Source organism: Cucumis melo, chromosome 10 (genome assembly GCF_025177605.1).
Source record: "Cucumis melo cultivar AY chromosome 10, USDA_Cmelo_AY_1.0, whole genome shotgun sequence".
NCBI lineage: Eukaryota > Viridiplantae > Streptophyta > Magnoliopsida > Cucurbitales > Cucurbitaceae > Cucumis > Cucumis melo.
The window spans coordinates 13229639-13249061 of record NC_066866.1 but is presented as its reverse complement, the minus strand read 5'-3'; the positions used below and the strand labels follow the sequence as shown (position 1 = coordinate 13249061).

The window sequence follows — 19423 nt, the reverse complement described above, 5'->3', positions numbered from 1 at the left end:
ATTATTTATCTTTTATGAGACTTCGAATCACTAAAATTGAAAAATTATGAAAATATTCATATATGTCGATTTGTTGTTGGATCATGTTGATTTTGTTTTAGAATTTCATATATATATATCTATATATGTATATATATTATTCCACTAAGGTGTTCTGTGCGAAAATCATGAAAATTATTGTTAGTTTTCATTCAACTAATATTTGCATTCGATTCTAAATTTTAATAGGTTGTTATGTACTTTAATTAGTATATAAAACTCTTGGGCAAATGACATTCGAGATTTTTCCTTTGACAAGATTTTAATAATTTTTTTCGCCACTTATATAATTTTGGCATGAGTTCACCGTTTGACATATGTGTTGTGGATTATTGTTTGATGTTCTGCACTAGTTTTGTTTTAGTACAAGTGTGTGTATTTGATAATAAATCATGAGTACTATATTATTTCTGTCATTTATTGGCTTATTTTTGTATATTGTGTATGCATATCGGGTACTAAGCCTAGTATTCTCATGACATTTTACACTTCAAGCTTAATGGAATAATGTCTCCAATTTTATTTGTTGTTTTATTTGATTTTATTTTGTGAGAACTTTTTCGGTAAAGTTATTTACTTTGTTTCACAAATGCTTGGTGATTAATTTCACACAAACGTCATCAACAATTTAAAATTATTGTACAACATATTATTGGTGGAAATCATGGAAGCTTCTATGAGGATTTTAAATGCAATAATTTCCATTGGTGGCCATAAGGAATGTTATTATTTGGCTTCGGGCGACTATTGGAAATTCATGCTATTGCAATATTGAAGGAGAAACCAACAAAGCAAAGTTGCTTACACTTGAGGCATAAAAATATATACAAAATATGTATGCAACAATCACACTTGGAGTGAATTAGATAACACACTATATAGTGATTATAATAGTGGATTTGGCAATCAAGTTTATATGGTTGGAAATTTTATGATCTTTTAAACGAATGATTCCAAATTTATGATATGACACATTTTGTGATATGTATCCCCATATTTGAAGGTTAGTTATATATTGTATGGGGATTTCCTATATGAAAACACAAGAAATTTCCTATGAAAAAAGGAAAGAAAGAAAACATTCATACAATTTCTTAAAAGTGTGGGGGTGCCTAGCAAAAATTGCAATACCTAAACCTAAAATGGTTAAAATAGGCAAAAAAAAAAAATGTTGATTGCATATTCATTGATTATGCTAGCAACAGTTGTGCATATCAATTTCTAGTTCGTAAATCAAATATTTCAGATGTACATGTTAATACAAACATGGAATTAAGGATTGCGACATTCTTTGAGAATGTTTTTCCACACAAAATGTCTTGTGAAACAAAGTTACAAAACTTGATGCTATAGCGAATGGATCTCACAATACAAATGGTTAAATTTTTATACTTGGAGGTAGGGCTATATCTTGGAAATCTTCAAAACAAACATGTATTGTGCGATCCACAGTGAAAATCTAAAGTTATAGCTTTAGATAAGGCTGGAGAAAAAGCAGAATGGCTTTAAATTTTTTTGAAAGATATACCCAACTGGTCCAAAACGATGCCTGCAATATGTATATATAGCGATAGTCAGGCAGCTATTGGAAGGGCACGAAATATTATTTATAATGGTAAGTCTCAACATATACGACGGAGACATAATACAATCAGACAACTACTCTCTAATGGAATTATTAAAATTGACTTTGTGAGGTCAAAAGATAATATTACGGATCCACTTACTTAAGGCCTAACTAGGGAGTTGGTTGAAAGTTCATAAAAAAAAGAATGGAATTAAAGCCTATAAAATGAAGTTACCTAGAGAGGCAACCCAACCTTGTTGATTGGAGATCTCAAGATCTAGGTTCAACGAGAAAACTGATCTCTAGATAACATAATGAGCACTACATTGAAATATTTCACCCATTCTACGAATGATGAGGTAATAAGGTAGTGCTAGTATGGTTTTAGGGTAAGCATCATGCTTTTAATGATTTTTGTAAGTGATAATTATTAATAAAAAAAAGCATATACGATGTTAGTACAAAAATCACCTATATGAGTGTGAAGAGGCTGGTTCTGTGAGAATTTTAAGGCGAATTTTCTAAAACACTCATGAGACCAGACAATGTTCAAGGTCAAAACGAACACAATCATGAGAACAAACTTTGTTATAATAATAAGCTGTGTGATATCTATTGTTTTAGTTTACTCTAGAAAGGTTAACATTTCAAGGAATCATGTTCACTAATTAACCAAGTAAGCTCGATTGATGTTCACTAGGGAAAGTTCAAAGTTTATACTACTTATCCTTATGCAAGTTCTCTATTGGAAAATAACTAACGCTTATTTTCTTCTATTTGTCAACTTACCATTTATGGGGGGATTGTTGGAATAAATGGTTATTGTTTGTGTTTCTTCATGAATGAATGCATCATGAGTGAATGCGTCACTTCATGAAAACCTAATAATTATTTGTATTTCTTCATGAATGCGTGCATCACTTCATGAAAAGTATTAATAACTAAAAGGATGACTTTTCGAATGACCACGTATAAGTCTATAAATAAGGTCATTTTTCTATTTGGTTGAAGGATAGATAATTGTGATCTATAATTCATTGTCTTCTTCAAAAAGAATTCTCTCCATTATCCACAATCTTTGACGTTCGATAGATCCACAAAGTTTCGTTCGATGATTTTTTAGACGGAGTGTTACTCTTAGAAAAAATTTGATATGTTCTATCATGAGAGAAGAATACTCTCAAAACTCAAACACTAAAGTGAATAAACTTGTCTTAAGAAAACAACGTGAATTTGTAGGACTCATATCTATAACACATGTATGTTTTCATGTTTTACTGCGTTGATAAATTTCGTAACTACTTCCACATGATTGCAATCTCTCCTTGCAGAGAACTCAAGTTTCACACAAAGGATATTGGGCTGAATTATTGAATATTGATAAAGGTGAAAACACCACTTTTTATACAAATGACAGAAGCACAAGCACCCAATTTTCTCCTTTTTATTTATTCGGTGTATTTTGTTTTTTCCTTCTATTTTCTATTTCCAACTTACCTACAAGAAAGAGAAAGTAAATGCTAAAAACTGAGAAAAAGCTTTTGAACTCATCATAGCTTCAACTTTTCTTTTCTTTTGCCAAATAAAAACGAACTCTTTTCTCTGTCTCTCTCTCTTTTTGTTTTGCCTAATCTCTCTATTCTTCACTCTCTTTAGTTCTACTCAATCTAGTTAGTTGTTGGTGAATTATTTTGTTCCCACCCCTTCCTAATTTTAGATTCTTTCCCGCTGAAATTAAACAAGTCAATTAAGTTTTTCTTAAATTCTCTTTTTTTGTTAGATCTTTACCTAGACTGAGAGTTAATCAAAATTTTTAAAAAACGAAAAATGGTGGATGTTATTTGGACTACGAAGTAAAACATAAGTCGAACTTTAAGTATAATATAGTTTGATATCTTGACATATTTCTACGGAGGTGTAACTTTAATATATATATATACTTTTTTTCACTTAAATAGAACAATTGGATTAGATTTTTAACTAGTTTGTCATTTAATATAATAAATATTAGCTTGGCATTATTAATACTTCTTAGAACACTCAAATGTGTTAGTAATTAGGATGTTAAAAATTGCAATATTCCTTCAATTTTCCCTCTTATAACTGCTTTATATATAAATATTAAAAGAAATACCAAAATTGGGACTTTCCGTCAGCTTCCATTTGACCCGCTGGCACGATTTGATGACAATCGCAGGCACTGCTTGGCAGAACAGTGTGTCTGTGGGCATCTCCCTTCTCCGCCGGGTTTCCCCTTTGCATTTCCAATCCTTCACCCTCTCTTCAAATCTCTCCTTTTCACCTCATTTCCCACGATCAACACCAAGAACCTTTGCCGTTTCAATGGCCAATGAATCCCGCAGTGGAGTGGTTCGATTCAAAGTGTCTCCCTCAACCGATTGCGTTATTCAGAAGGGTGACATCACAAAGTGGTTCATCGACGGTTCTTCTGACGCCATTGTCGGTAACTCTATCTTTCTCCTCTACTCAGACTAGGCTATTTTATTAAAGGGCTTATTCGCTTTCCTTATTTGTTTACTGCAAAGGGAAGGGTGGTGAGATGTAATCAGTTGAAATCTCCTGTGTCTTTCAGTAATGGTCAGAATCATCTTTTGTTTGAATGATGGGATTGTTTGTTTTTGATGAATCGCTTTAAGTTTGTAGTTGAATTGAAATGGGAACATTCTGTAGGGGTTGGATTGCTTTCCCATTGCTTGACTTTGTCTTGTAGGCACGTAGGATTATCAATTGTCACTGAGAACTGTTTTGTAGAATTTTGATCTTTTCCCTTTTTTGTAAGAAACAATTCTATTGGTGAATGAAATATACAAGTAAAAAGTAAAAAATCCAAACACCGAAATTCAAAAGGACTCTCCCATTGAAGACTAAATGGAAAAAGCTTTATAGAATAATATTTGCTTGTTCTTGCACCAGTAGAGAGTACAAGTCCGAGAAAATGACCAAAAGAGTAGGAAACCTCCATGAAGAGTTGGCCTTTTTGAGCAACCCAAAGAATTCAGAATAAAGCACTATAGAAAGCAAGCCATATATCCTTTTTAATATCATGAAAAGGATGAGCGACCAAAATAATTGTCATGAGGCATGTAGTATTGTCGGGGAAAGGCAAAAACCAACAAAAAAGACTTCAAAATGATGGTTCAAAAACAAGAAGCAAAATGACGGAGCCAAAATTATGAAGTATTCTTTTGTAGAATTGTAATTGGGGGCTTGTATTTGTATAGATTTAGGTTACTGTATGCAGTAGAGTTCATTAGACATGATTCCAATTTCCATGATTTCCAAAGGATGACAACTTTGGTGAGATCACATTAGGTGAAAACAACTAAAAACATAGGCACTACTTTTTATTATTTTCTTATCCTCTTTGAACTACATAAGTGAAAAAAATAATTTTTAAGCTCAAATTCTAAATGATTCCCAAGTCCCAATGTATATTTATATATAATTTGTTTGATTGAAAGTGTAATTGCATTCTAAACTAAACCATAACTCCAAGAATGAAGATAAGGAAGGAGGCCACCAAACTAATGAACTACCGTAAAGGTCTTAGGCAAGGTGACCCTTTGTCACCTTCTCTTGGTGGTCAATGACCTAAGCAGGTTAGTGCTCTTAGGTGTAGAGGAAGGGGTGGATAGTGGTTGAGGGGCTCTTAAGGTGAGGAAGGATTTGGTTCACCTTTCGCATTTTCTTTTTGAATTGGATTCAACGAAGGGCTGGATCTTAGTGGATGTGACAACAAAACCACTTTGCTACTTACGATACCCTATCGCGTATTTAAGTCATCTACAAAGGATTCTATTCGTCGGTCAGTGGGAATTACGTATTTTCAGTTTATAGTTGGCATACTCTTTTCTTGATCAGGTCAAGTGAGTTCCTTTCTTAACCTTAGTAGGTTTTTATCACTTTTCGAAGAGATTTTTATCTTAAGATTGATAAGGGGAAGAGCTTCATCTTGAGGATGAATTATTGTTGGTTCAAGTTAGGAGCCTGGGTAGCTATGGTTCTCTTGGGTTGTAATCCGAATAGCCTGTTTTTCTTGGAACCCTGTCTTTGAAAGTTCAAAGTGGTTGTCTACATGGAAAAAAGACTTGTTTTTCTAAAAGGGTAGCTTATCCTCATCTAGGTGATGCTGAGTGAAAATTTCATTTATTTATGGTCTCCTTTTAGAATTGCTAATTTTGTGAGTAAGTGTCTTAAGGGTCATGAGGAATTTCTAGTCAGAAGGGGTTGAGAAGGAGGAAGGTCTGTCTAAGAATTATTATCAAGTTGATGGAAGTCCAAAGCTCAAAATAGAATTGGTATTCTATCTTGGATTTTGGTTAATAATAGTGTAAATACTATTGAGGTGCCTCATGAAGAAGATTTCTTGTCTATTTCTTCTCCTTCTGTTGACCTCTCTAAGATTCTTGTCCAAAAGTGTTTATTATTGATTCAGAGTTCTTGAATTGGTTCAAAGGAACAATTGAATTCTTAGAGAGGTTAGGAGGTTATGGGAGGGGATAAGTTTAATGTCTCCTTTGAGGGGTTGATCTTCAAGCCTTTTGTAACATGATAGGGGTATTGTTTTTTTAGGCTTGCGTCATTTTCTGTAGTTACGGTTAGAGTCAGACTCCCCTTTTTGTTGGCGCTTGTTTTTTGTATTTTCTTTTATTCTTTCATTTTTCTCAATGAAATTGTAGTTTCTTACCTAAAAAAAGGTTATCTACTACCTTGCCTTGCATGCCAAAATTGCAAACTTTCTTCCAAATGATTTCCTGTTTGGCCATTACATGGCGACAAATAGTTTTCCATGGTTCATCTCTAATATTATGCATCTTAATTCCAATGTCGATGTCAGTCTCGACTGAATTCATTGTGATCCTACTAGCTCGGTTTGGATCTATCGCATGCACTATGAAGTTTAATGTACTCATCCAACTTCTTTTGGGATGCTGTGTTGTATCTCCTGATTAAGCACCTTTATTTAGCTCATTTTGCGGTGCAAGTGATGCAATCATGCATCAAGCAGAGAAAGATTTAAGAGAAGCACCTTTGTAATGATAGAAGATTTAACCCCACTTGCTCAGTAAATTAACTAACCAACAAACTCAAATTTAAAATTACAAAACTATTATTATTTACTAATTATACTTTTTATAAAAAGAAACTATTGCTTATTATATATGCAAGAAGGATCCATATGGACCATATGTTTTATCCTGTATTTTCTTATTGTTAGAAGTTTCCAATACCTTGAAATCTATTAAACTTAGTTTTCTTTGGCTTAAATTTTATTTAGGTCAATCCAGCAAATGAGGTAATGCTTGGAGGTGGTGGCGCTGATGGAGGTAAGGAGTTTCAACATTGTTTTGGTTTTATAACTTGTTGGATGAACTTACCATCTTGAATATTCTTTCCTCACCGTTTTGTAGCCATACATAATGCTGCTGGGCCAGATCTTGTACGAGCATGTTATTCTGTCCAAGAAGTCCAACCTGGAATCCGTTGTCCAACTGGAGAAGCAAGGATTACGCCGTAGGATCTTTCAATTTCGTAGCTGATCATGATCAATAGTTTCATTTGTACTTGCTAATGTGATGTTAAAATGCAGAGGTTTTCGGTTGCCAGCATCTCATGTAATCCATACTGTTGGACCTATCTACAACGCCAGTAGAAACCCCCAGGCCCTACTGAGAAGCGCATATAGGTTCTTGTTATGTAATTGCATTTTTCTTTTCAGTTTGATTTACCATTCTGGACTCAACTTTTCTGTTGTCATGTTGATTTAGAAATTCCTTGGCTGTGGCAAAGGAGAATAACATTCAATATATTGCATTTCCTGCCATATCCTGTGGTGTATTTCGGTAAGTTATCATATTGATTAAGAAATTTCAGTATGTGTTTGCTTTATACCCTTCTTTAATCATTAAAAAAAATTAGCAGTTTCATGATTGATTGATTAGGTTCCTCTTAATTTCGTTTTCTAGTGGCTTGTGTGTGTGCACATGTGTTGGTTTGTACCATTTTTCTATTATAAAATTTAGTTGGTTAATGGTTGGTTGATCCAGATTCCTTTGAACGTATATTTTTATTGATTTTGATTGTAACTTGCAGATATCCTTACGATGAAGCTGCCACAATAGCCTTATCTACCATTAAAGAGTTTTCCCAGGGTTTGAAAGAAGTAAGAATTTTCCTGGTACACTTAGAGAATTCATCCTCTTTTTGTTTCAGTATGCTAATATGTTCTTCACATAATTTGTGCGTGTTTGGATTATCCCATCAAGGTCCTCCTATCTTTGACCTCTTATCTTTGATTGGAAAGTTTTCAGTTAGCCCAAGGAGAGGGATTAGTGTCTTAAAGGGCCTTGTCAGTTTTTCTTGTAGTTCCTTCTATGGGTGGTGAATTCTCACTCGCTAGTTCCCATCTTTTGCTCACTATGGAAGTTCAAATTTCCCAAGCAGCTTAAATTGTTTGTTGTATGTCTTAAATGGAAGGGTTAATACCTTAGATCATGTTTCAAGGAATTTGATGGGTTTGCTAGGGTCATAGTGTTGCATTCTTTACAGGGGTGACTAAGGATCTTGACCACCTTCCCGGGGGTTCTTAAATTTTGTTTTCAGTTTGAAGCTGCTCCTTTCAGGCTTTCGATTTTCTTTAGCTTGACCTAGAAGATATAGCTCTTTGATCAATGAACTTCTTCACTTGCCCTTTCCTAACAAGGAGCATTATCTGTGGTTCGCTCTGGTTTGTGCGGAGACAACAACGGGAGAAAAAAACTAAGATAGGTTTCATGCAAAAAAGACTACTTTTAGCATGAGCCAAGACCATGTTATGGTTATAACTTCCTCTTTTGCACTTAATTAATTTAGGAGCATAGAATTAAAACCTAGCATATATGTATGAATATTAAATTACAAGTAGGGCATTTTGAATCTTCTGCTAACATCTAAAAGTATTCCCTAATTGAGATATTTCAATGCACCTACTAATCTTAAGTTTCTAATTTTCGCTGCTCTCTGTATACCCCTCATGTTCTTAGAGCTTTGTCTCTTTATTATTACTATCTAATAAAGAGATGCGTTTCATTTAAAAAAGAAAAAAAAGCAAAAAAACTTCCAAAAGTATTCCCAGTCTATCCTGTAGTCGCCACAAGTAAAGTCACTACAAGTAAATCGTTTTTGTCTTAGCTTGAGAAGGTAGAAGTATTTAAAAAGTTTTATCAAGCTTAGAAAAGTCTTTAGTCATGACTCAACATTGAAGTCGTGTACCCCCTACGACACTGTTCACGATGTCGAGCCGTGTACCCAACTCGTATATGATGTCGTCCGAGGTCGAGTTCGTCATTAAAGTTGTGTACCTCGTACATGTCTAGGCTTAACTGTCTATCCAATGTGGCAACATTGATAACCATATTGTCTGGCATGCACAAAGTCATGAACCGGGTGCACGACTTCAATACCTAGTGTGCGCAGTCCACAAAACCCTTTCGCCAGCCCTCATCATACTGCCGTTATCTTTAAAAAAACAAGAAAAAACCTTCCTCCCCTTTGGCTGCCACCGTGTCCAGCCCAATTGTTGTAATCGCCGTCCCACCGTTCATCATCCATTTCTACCATTACTACCATCTAAGGTATATTCTTCTTTTATTTTTTATTCATTTTTGTTTATCAAGTGTAAATCTATTTGTATGATTTAGTTGAATTTCATATTTCTTTTGTTGTATATAGACTTGTATGTTTTAATTGTTGAGTGTTATTGGGTATGATTGGATTGTATGTAATGTAAAAATCTATTTGTATGATTTTTGTTCTATAAAAGTGCGGGCTTGATGTATTGATACGTAAATTCTTAAAACAAAAATAGATGTCGGGCATATTTTGTAATAAAAATTTAGATTGTTTAATTTTGGACATGATGTATTTTAAGTGTTATTGGAGGCTATATTTGGATTTGGACTGATTGGGCTTTAAAATGAAAGTGAGTTGGGTTGACTCTCTTGTATTTTTCTAGATTTTTTTGAACTAATTTTTTTTGTTTGATTAGAGTAATGTTGGAATGAGTTATGATCCTGATATTTTTCCAACTTTAGCGGTTTAAATATGTCGATGCGACCTAAAGATCTAGTTATTCTTGAACCTTGTAATGATAAGGATAACGATATTAACGTAGACGTTGATGAATTATTATGAAAGGAAAGAAATTCAGAGCATGAAAGTGATATGATACCATCCGAGATATTTACCCAAATAGATTGGAATATTATTGATTCTATTTGTGAGTAAGGGTCAACATTAGGGATATATATGTAGACAGTTATTGTTTAATTCAAAAGTGAATGTGTGTGATCAAATACTCAATTGACTTGGGTTACAATTCGTACAACTACACTCAATCAATATGCGAGTTTGTCATACGATTTCTCTCCATCACCAAAAACAACAATTAGTGCTTCTCTTTGCTTGCAATACCCATCTGTACTTGACATTGTACCGTACTGTTTTTTAATTATTTCTTGGAACAATGTCACAGTAACACATGAAACTCTAATCATATTTTGAATTTCAATACTCATAAAATTAGAATCGAACTGTGAATTATCTTGTGTTAATTCTAAATACAAACACGAGCGTTCCTCTTCGAGCCTAGTAATTTCAAACATTCTGTGACTTACGCCTACTTTCAAGTAACCTCCAATTACAGCTCTCCTTCCACTGTTTGCATCTGACATACCGAATATTTTGTTTCGATCCTACTACAACAATCTGTCATTAACAGCCAATTGAAGATCTTTACGGTAAAAAAAACATTCACATATATATTCTTATCTCTTAATGTTGACCCTTGTTCACAAATAGAATCATCCATGTGGGTAAATATCTCATATGGTCCATTTCATTTTCATGCTCTTTATTTTCTGCCTTTCATAATAATTCATCAACTTCTACATCAATATCATTAGCCTCATCATTATCAGGTTCAAGAATAACTATATCTTAAGGTCGCATCGACATATTTAATTAACTGTTAAAGTTGGAAAAATATCGTGATCATAACTCGTTCCAACATTACTCTAATCAAACAAAAAATGTAGTTCAATACCCAAATAGAAACTTTACTTTGCCTAATCGGTCTAAACAATAACAAGAGAGTCGACTCAGCTCACTTTCATTTTAAAGCCCAATTAGTCTAAATCCAAATATAGTCTCCAATAACACTTAAAACACATCATATCAAATTTTAAATAATCCAAATTTTCATTCCAAAATATGCCAACCATCTATTTTTGTTTTAAGAATTCACTTATGAATATATCAAGCCCACACTTTTATAGAACAAAAACCGATAGATAGATTTTTACGGTACAGATAATCCAATCATAGTCAATAACAATTAAAACATACAGCTTTATAGCGTTCTATTCACAATGCAATATATTATTTATAGAACAAAAAATATGAAATTATACAAATAGATTTACAATTGATAAACAAAAATGTAAAGAATAGAGAAGAAGAATATACCTTAGATGGTAGCTATGGAAGCAATGGATGATGAATGGTTGAGCTGGAAATGGTGGTCGAAAGGGAGGAAGGGTTTATTTTTGAAAGAAAATGGAAGTATGGTGAGGGCTGGATGAAAGAGGTGTAGAGTTTAGTTGAGGAAGTTGTATACCCAGTACCCAACTAGGCATTGAAGTCGTGCACCAAGTCCACGACTTCATGCATGCCAGACAAAATGGCAGTCAACGCTATCACTCTAGACAGACAGCTAAGCCGAGTTATGTATGGGGTACACGACTTCAATGCTGAGTCGTGTATTGGCTACACAACTTTGCCACCCTATTTTTACATTACTTTTCCAACAATTTTATTTTTGACAACATTTATTTAAATAACATTATTATAAAAAAAAATCCATACGAGGCTTATTATTATTGTCTGTCCTTTTCTTTTCCTAAAAAACAGACCTCCCACAGCCACGATATCCCTCATTTCTCCATGCCCAAACAGTTGCACCCAAACCTCCACGTGTAAATTGATGAATTTTATGGTATTTAACTTGTTATTTTGATGTTTTCAAATGGAATATTTTACAATATGTTTATGTGCACGACATGCATTTAATCTTTTTAATAAAAAATAACATGTCCTTGACGTGTCATGTCCTACCTTTTTTAAAATTGGCACGTCGCTGTTTTGGTGTCGTCGTGTCGGTGTTCGTGCTTCCTAGATTGTGGAAATAATGATGACGTAGTTTGAAATTTGGTCAACAAATCTATCTTGCATATCTTGCATGCCATTCTCAGAGTGGATATCTCCAAAGAAAAAAGATAAAAGATTTCAGCTGAATGCATATTTTCGAAAACGCCTGAGATAGATTGGCCTTACCTTGACGACCTTAGAGCTTAAAAGCTTTAGACTTGGCCTAGTGGTCTAGTAGATAGTATTAATAGATTCTGGATTGCTCTCTTTGCGAACTCAACAGTATCATCCACGTGAAGTTAAAAGGATAAATTGTTCCTTGTGGTAGCCTAGAATGGCGTACCATTCTCTGACTCTCCCTTCCTTTTCATGCTAGAGGGATACCCCTCTAGCTGCCTTACTGATCAATGTCTTGATAAGAAGATCCTTGAAGGCTTCAAGTTGGGAAAGTAGAAAACAGGGGTTTCTCATTTTCATACGTAGGTGACACCTTCAATTCTTATCCTTGGTGAAGATGGTTTGTTGGAAAATTGGTGGTTACTTCTTGATCTCTTACTTGAAGCTTGTAGCCTCTATCAACCTGCCATACCCACCATCATAGCGATGACAGTTATGAGAAGCTGCTTCAAAAGCCGGTTCTTGGATGAAAGGTAAATTCGTACCAATTTCGTTTGTAGTTTTCTGGCTTTGTAATCTATGTTGTTTCCTCCCCATTTTCTTTAGGTTTTTACATTTCTTAAGGTAACATTGGTGCAGCCAGTTCTTTCAGACATCCCTGACATCTTTTGCCCCTTCAAAATTCATGTCCTGGTGCCTAAAACCTTGGAGAAAATCATATGGGATTTCACGTGGAAAGGAGTTAGCCAAGATCTAGGTAACCTTTTAAGCTGGAAATGGACTGCCTTTACTCAACTTTCAATGGTTCTTTCTACCAAAAACTTTCCGTGGTTCTTGAACAAGTTCTTTAAAAGAAAGAAAGAATGCCCTTTATAAGCAAGTGATCACTGATCGACCACGAATGTAGAGCTTCAAGTTATTCCTCTAGGCAGTACAAAAGCTTGTTGTCTCGCGCTTATGAGCCTAGGCAAATAGCACACCACTCTAGACATTCATGGCTATGACATGATACGCGAGCCTTCCCACTTCCTCCTCTTTAAAAAGAGAGATGTTGTATGAAGTAGTTTGGCTTGGTATAAGTGTCAAATTGAAGTGGAACCGAAGCCACTGGAGTGTCAAACCAAGGTTAGATTCGTTTGGCGATGCTGATCGGTTTAAGTATCAAAGTTCCAAAACTGCTGAAGTTTTATAGAAAATAAGATAACCAAATAAAATTATATAGTTACACAACCGAACTGCTTGAAACTGATAAACTGATGGTTTAGTCAGTTCAGTCTGGTGGTTCGCTGTTTGGATAACTGCAGGGATGCGCAGGCTAGCCTAGGGAAACTGAAAATAGGACGGTGTGTTGGGTTGAATTGGTTGACCGGAAAGAAAATCATCAATAAATATAAAAAAAAAAGGTTGCATCCCCCGTTTATTGAACTCAAGACCGTGAGTTTATAGCAACGTGTCTTGTGCTAGCTCCACTACTAATGCTTTCAATTCAATTTTAGATATATATCTATATTGTCGGGCTGCTTGGGTATATTTGGCTCATCCTTGACAAACACAAAACCGACCTAATATTTTTTATCACCCTCGTGCCATCAAACCAAACTGATTTCAATTCAACGGACAACACTTTTAGTCAGTTAAATTGATATTTTTTTTTCCAGTTTTTTGGTTGAAGTCTTATATCAATGAACAATCTTTGAAAGAAACGTTGTACTTTTTAAAAATGAAAAAGATTTGTTGTCTCATTAGTCATTAGTTTCTGACTGTAACCTAGGCCTTCGAAAATGAAAAGTCATTTGTTCATAGAATATCCGTCATAAACATTGATCAATGACGTTTCTTATTGTTCTTCACATATCTAATATTGGTCAATGATGTGTTGTTACATTATTTGCAGGTGCACTTTGTCCTTTATGCTCCTGATATTTACAATGTTTGGTTGGATAAGGCAAATGAACTGCTCAAGAACTAGTGCAGGCTGCGTTGGTAATTGTATCATTCACCTTCGCCCTTTAACGCTTGTGTCGTATTCATCTCAACAGAATTATGCTTTCTCATCAAATTATCTGAATGGGCTATTCAATAAACTTTGGATCGTTTCTACAATGTAGAGAATCTTTATAAATCTAACTGCTGATAGCTTGTCTGTATATTTAATGCTTGAAAATGGTTTCTTGATCAAACAATGAAAAATAATGAAGAATCTAATGGATCTCATGAGATCAATTAGTTGAGTGAGGTTGCTGTGATCCAGGGACCCCGTACACAATGAACAACCAAATTTCAAATTTCAATCGAGATGAAATCTTTAGAATAAATCAATGAAATTTAGAACATAGTGAAAGGACATCAATTCGGACCCAGCTCAAATTAAAGCCATGAAATAAGTAGCCGTCAAATCAAAATTGGCTATCCCAATTCCATTTTATTGATGGCCAGCAGGAATGTTGAAATTAGGAAAGGTAGGCATGTTGTTCTATGTTCTATCCTTTTGGATTTCTTCTCGTGAAGAAGACTCAATTTTCCTTTCTTCCTCACCTAGCGACTTTAGGTTGGCAGACCCTATCAACTAAGAGATCCTTTGAGAAACACAGCTCAAAGTCGAGCCAAAGTATGCAAAACTGGTTCCCCTTTTAAGAATTTTAGTCATCCGGTGCTCAAAGTCATTTCATTGTTTCTTATCTAAATGTATTCTCCGAAGAAATCTCGCTGGGGTTTGCGGAGGTAGAGGAACTGGATTGGAAAAGATAGGTTCTTGGAATCCTTTAATCTAGAGTGAAGATTAATTGTTGGATATGAATTTGAAGATATGTTTGTTCTCTAGTTAGCTATTATATAGATTCATAATATTTTCATAGTCTTTCATCGATAATTTGCATTTCCTTTGCAAGTGGTGGAAATAATGGAATGATAATTTAGATGGTAAACTTTCTTGCCTTTTATCTTAAAATACTTTGTGGTGCCTAGGCTCGCACGCAATTCAAGGATGTATCGATTGAAGAACATATGTTTGGTTTTGGTAAAGCAAATTGAAATTAAATTGCATCTGACTTAATTTAGATGTTCACAATTTTAATAGTGAGAGAGTACTCATTCATGTTGATGATGGAATACATTAACATTAATGGAGTAAGCTATTTGGTCTAATGATTTTCTACATATGAGATGTAGGATTTAACTAAAAGAGTACTTTTCTAAATAGTATTCTTTTTAATGAAAGTAACATGTACTTGGTTAGTTCTAGCAATTATATTAAAATTTAGGTTAACTTATAAATTTGGTGGGTAAACTTTGAGGAAGTCTTTTCTGTAGTAAGTTTTACGTAGCAATTTTTATTTTTTAGTGGTTTTGTTTGATGGGGTATAAATAATTTGTCAAATTTTTCTATTTTTAAAAAAACTCCAATTTTCAATATGTATCTAATAGATTAATTACTTATGAAATCTTGTGAATTTTATCGTGTAATTTACCTTAAATTTTAGGAGAATTGTTAGAAATGGAAACTTTGATAAAATATTGTAAATTTTTTTATTATATTAATGATAAATATTAATAGTCACTAATATGTTTTTATCAATCATATTGAAAGATGGTAATAGAAGTCTATTAAAATTTATCATTGATAGAATTCAAAATTGTGTCATATATCGTAAATATTTTAGTTTATTTTACAACATTTAAAAATGTCCATAAATTCTATATATATTTTGAATTAATTATGAATTAGTTTTGTTTATGAAAAAGATATATAAACCATTACTATATAACAAGAGATGTGATATTTTCTAGAAGTCGTAGCTCACTCAATCTTATGGCATAAATTATAATAATAGTGTATACAATTATTTATAACCTATAATTAAGTACTTAGTAAATACTATTTTAAAACAATTTTTGCTACAATATCCACTATTTTCTTTCATTATCTACTATTTTTAATCCAAACAATTATAGTTTACACTCTCAATACAAACTATTTTAAATCGTTGACTATTAATCACTAACTCAACTTTTCAAGACACTTTTTAAGGATTGTAAAATGGACAAAATACATATGGTGTACAAGGTTTCGTCCTACTAAACTTTCGAATTAAAAGCTTGTTATTGTCAAAGAAAACTTTTTTGAATCATTGTTTTCTTAATTAGTTTAAACATGACAAATATGAACATAACTTGATTCTCCATATAAGAAAAGAAACCTTGATTTTTATTTTGTATATATATACACATATACAGGAACATGGACACCAAAAATATAATATTAAAATAAATATAAAATAATATACAAATAAATAAAATAATTAAGAAAATAGAGAAATTGAAAATTTATGAAATTAGAAAAACGGGTCTTTTCAAAAGTATAAAAAAGCGGCAAACTATTTATACTGTATAGAACAATTCTAAAAATGAAAAAAGTTCAAAGGTCCAACATATAAAATATCAAAAATGTCTTGTAAATAATGCGTGTAATATATTTGGTAACGCGATTTGATACACGATTGTTTAAATTTGACTATTGTTTGGTACACAATCGTTTAGATTTGTTTTTTCAATTCTATCGTTTAATTTGGTTACATTGTTTAATTAATTGAGTTACACGATCGTTTAGATTTGACTATTCCAAATCTAAACCATTTTTTTTTCAAAATTTGGTATACGATAGCTTAGATTTGGCTACACGATCGTTTAGATTTGGGGCCAAATCTAAACGGTTTTTTTTTTTCAAAATTATAAACTATTTTTTTTCAATATTCTTTATACACAATCTTTTACTTTTTGTTACCAAAATTTAAATGTCTAACCAATTTTTTTAAGATTCTTATACACTATCAAATTTGGTTACTTAATCTAAACTTAAAAAAAAGAAAAGAAGAAAGACGATACGATGCATATAGTGAATGGAAAAAAAAAGAAAAAAGAAGAAAGACATGCATGCACCTAAAAAAGAGAGAAAAGCAAGAAAAACGATAAAAAGAAATAGATTTGGTTACTCAAATCTAAAAAAAAAAAAAGATGGAAGAAATCGCAGCTAAAAAAGAAGAGTAGAGAGAAAGATGATAAATAAAGCACAGAGGAGAAAAAGATGGAAGAGCAAACCTGAAATATTTAAAAAATGATTAACTTTATGGCATTTGTTATACGGGCTGTAAATATTTAAATATTTCAGTAGTTTGTTATATTTAGGAAAGTTTCCCTTAGAAAAATCCTCCAATATATTTCACTCTTTCCAATATGTATGGAAATTTCAACAAGCCACACCCACTAAATACCGTTATTTATAAGCAACTTGGCAAGCATGGGTTGGATTGCTTGGACATTAAGGGTTAGTATCTTTAAGACACACGACAATGTAGATAGAATGTGGAGGGAGTGACGCATAGTGGATATCTATTTTTATAATATTTATAATACTCTCTGTTATATGTCTAAAACACAATGGAAAAAAAATCTAGTGAATGAAAAAGAGTTCATATTTCATGTATTTTATACACTTACATAAATACAATTTATTCCTCCTTGTGGATGTATCATGTGAGATTTTTGAGTCACTACATTTCAATGTTGTACGTCAATTTTTCAAAGATTGTAGTAGATAATAATTTTGTAAACAAGTATGCTAAATTATCGTTCGAACAAATTTGTTGTGACTTGATGTTACCTTTGTCTTCAAGATCATGAGTGTACAAAAGTTTTGGTGAAATATGCTTTTTTCTATTTCCTTTAATTCAATCTCCTTTGATTCGGTTTATACATGTTGTGTAGTCTTCATATAGTATCATTAGAGAATGTTTACTAGAAGACAAACTACACATATTCTACGAATATGCTGAGTCATTGATCTTAGTCATCACATTCTCGACTTGCCTTCTGTATTGTAAGAATTTCATCATAATTTGAGGAAGTAGTTGTTATGGTCTGTTTCACTGACCGCCATGATATAATAGTTCCTTCATATGTAAATAGATAACTTGTTTGCGATCTAGTTTTGTGTGAACTAGATGAATATTCAGAACCTACAAAACCAACAACACCAAAATTGGATTTATTTGAATAAAACAAACTTGTATCAATTATTCCTCAAAGATAACGAAGTATGTGCTTAATTTAATTCCAATGTCTTTTTGTTGAAGAGGAATTGTATCTAGCTAATAAATTTACCGAATATGCAATATTTGTTCATGTATTATTAGCAAGATACATAAATGCACAAATTGCATTAAGATGTAATACTTCAAAACAAAAAAGTTTTTAATTATCATCTCAAGGTCGAAATATATACTTCTTCACATCTAGTGAACAAATTTGCATTAGAATGTCCAATGGATGTATTTTATTCATATAAAATCTTTTCAAAATTTTTCTTGTATAGGTTAATCGATGACCAAATATCTCATCTTCTAAATGTTTAATTTGTAAGCTAAGGGAAAATTTCGTTTTTCCAAGATCTTTCACATCAAATTCATTTTAAAGATATTCTATTATCTTGAAAAACTTTTTAGAAGTTTTAACTATATTTAAATCATCGGCATATATAGTTTCAATAACAAATGTTAATTGTGATTTTTTTATAAAAACACATGGACATATTGAATTATTTTGATATCATTCTTTCAACAAATATCTACTCAAATGATTATACCACTTCTTTTCCAATTGTTTCAATCCATATAGCAATTTTTGTAACTTTATTGAATATAGTTCCCAGGAATTTGATTTATATGTTTTAGGTATCATAAATCCTTCTGGAATTTTCATATAAATATCATTATCAAGAGATCCATGTAAATATGTTGTGACTACATCCATAAGATGTATGTCTAGATTATTTTCATACACATATGGCCAATTAAAAATCTTAATGTGATTGCATTTCCCCGTAAAGAATGTTCATTTATAATCAATACCAAGTCTTATTGAAAAACCATGTGCAACTAATTTTGTTTTATATCTTGTGACCTCATTATTTTCATTTCTTCTTCTCACAAATATCCATTTATATCTCACAAGTTTGACATCTTTTGGTGTTTGGACTATTGGTAAAAAACTTGACGTAGTGAATTTAATTATGTCTCACTTGCTTCATTCTATAAAGACTAATATTTTCTTTGTCGACATTTTTCAGCTGATTTTGATTTTGCATCCTCATTTTCAGATATATTATCAAAATAAACATTCACTGTTAGAAAAAGGGCCAACTATGACAGTTAAACGCTGTCATAGTTAAATTTCATGGTAGTTATTTTCAGTCATTGTTCCAGCGATTATGGAAAGTCTATTATGACAATTTGAAAAAATTGTCTTCAAACTGTCATAAAAGGTGTTTTTCATGACAGAAAATAAATGTCACATATCTCTTATTGATGACAGATAATAAATGTCATTATTTATATATTATGATAGAAAATAAATGTCACATATCCAGTATTATTGGTAGATAATAAATGTCATTATTTATATTTTATGACAATGACTAATTGTCATCATTTCACTTAACAT

General features: G+C 32.5%; 1 protein-coding gene across 9 annotated transcripts; it reads left to right on the top strand.

The window, feature by feature from the left end:
• Nucleotides 1-3692: 3692 nt before the first annotated feature.
• Nucleotides 3693-14160, top strand: LOC103496741 (uncharacterized). 9 transcript variants are annotated; one of them, XR_007824104.1, is made up of 10 exons: nucleotides 3738-4066; nucleotides 6906-6954; nucleotides 7039-7141; nucleotides 7218-7313; nucleotides 7396-7470; nucleotides 7721-7790; nucleotides 8231-12291; nucleotides 12375-12462; nucleotides 12569-12686; nucleotides 13824-14032. XR_007824104.1 is itself a non-coding variant. In XM_008458723.3 (7 exons), the coding sequence occupies exons 1-7, from the start codon at nucleotides 3791-3793 to the stop codon at nucleotides 13896-13898; spliced, it is 744 nt and encodes a 247-aa protein (XP_008456945.2). In that variant the 5' UTR covers nucleotides 3693-3790; the 3' UTR covers nucleotides 13899-14160. The 9 variants fall into 9 exon arrangements, 4 of the variants coding, with proteins under 4 accessions (XP_008456945.2, XP_050946683.1, XP_050946684.1 ...); XR_007824105.1 differs by lacking the exon at nucleotides 8231-12291 and having other exon boundaries at nucleotides 12573-12686; XR_539227.3 differs by lacking the exon at nucleotides 8231-12291.
• The last annotated feature ends 5263 nt before the right edge of the window (nucleotides 14161-19423 follow it).

Coding starts and splice junctions, on each gene's coding strand:
- LOC103496741 (XM_008458722.3), top strand. CDS start 3,791: ATGACAATCGCAGGCACTGCTTGGCAGAACAGTGTGTCTGTGGGCATC. Junction 7,471..7,720: donor ATATCCTGTGGTGTATTTCG/GTAAGTTATCAT, acceptor TGTAACTTGCAG/ATATCCTTACGATGAAGCTG. Junction 7,806..13,823: donor AAGAAGTAAGAATTTTCCTG/GTACACTTAGAG, acceptor CATTATTTGCAG/GTGCACTTTGTCCTTTATGC.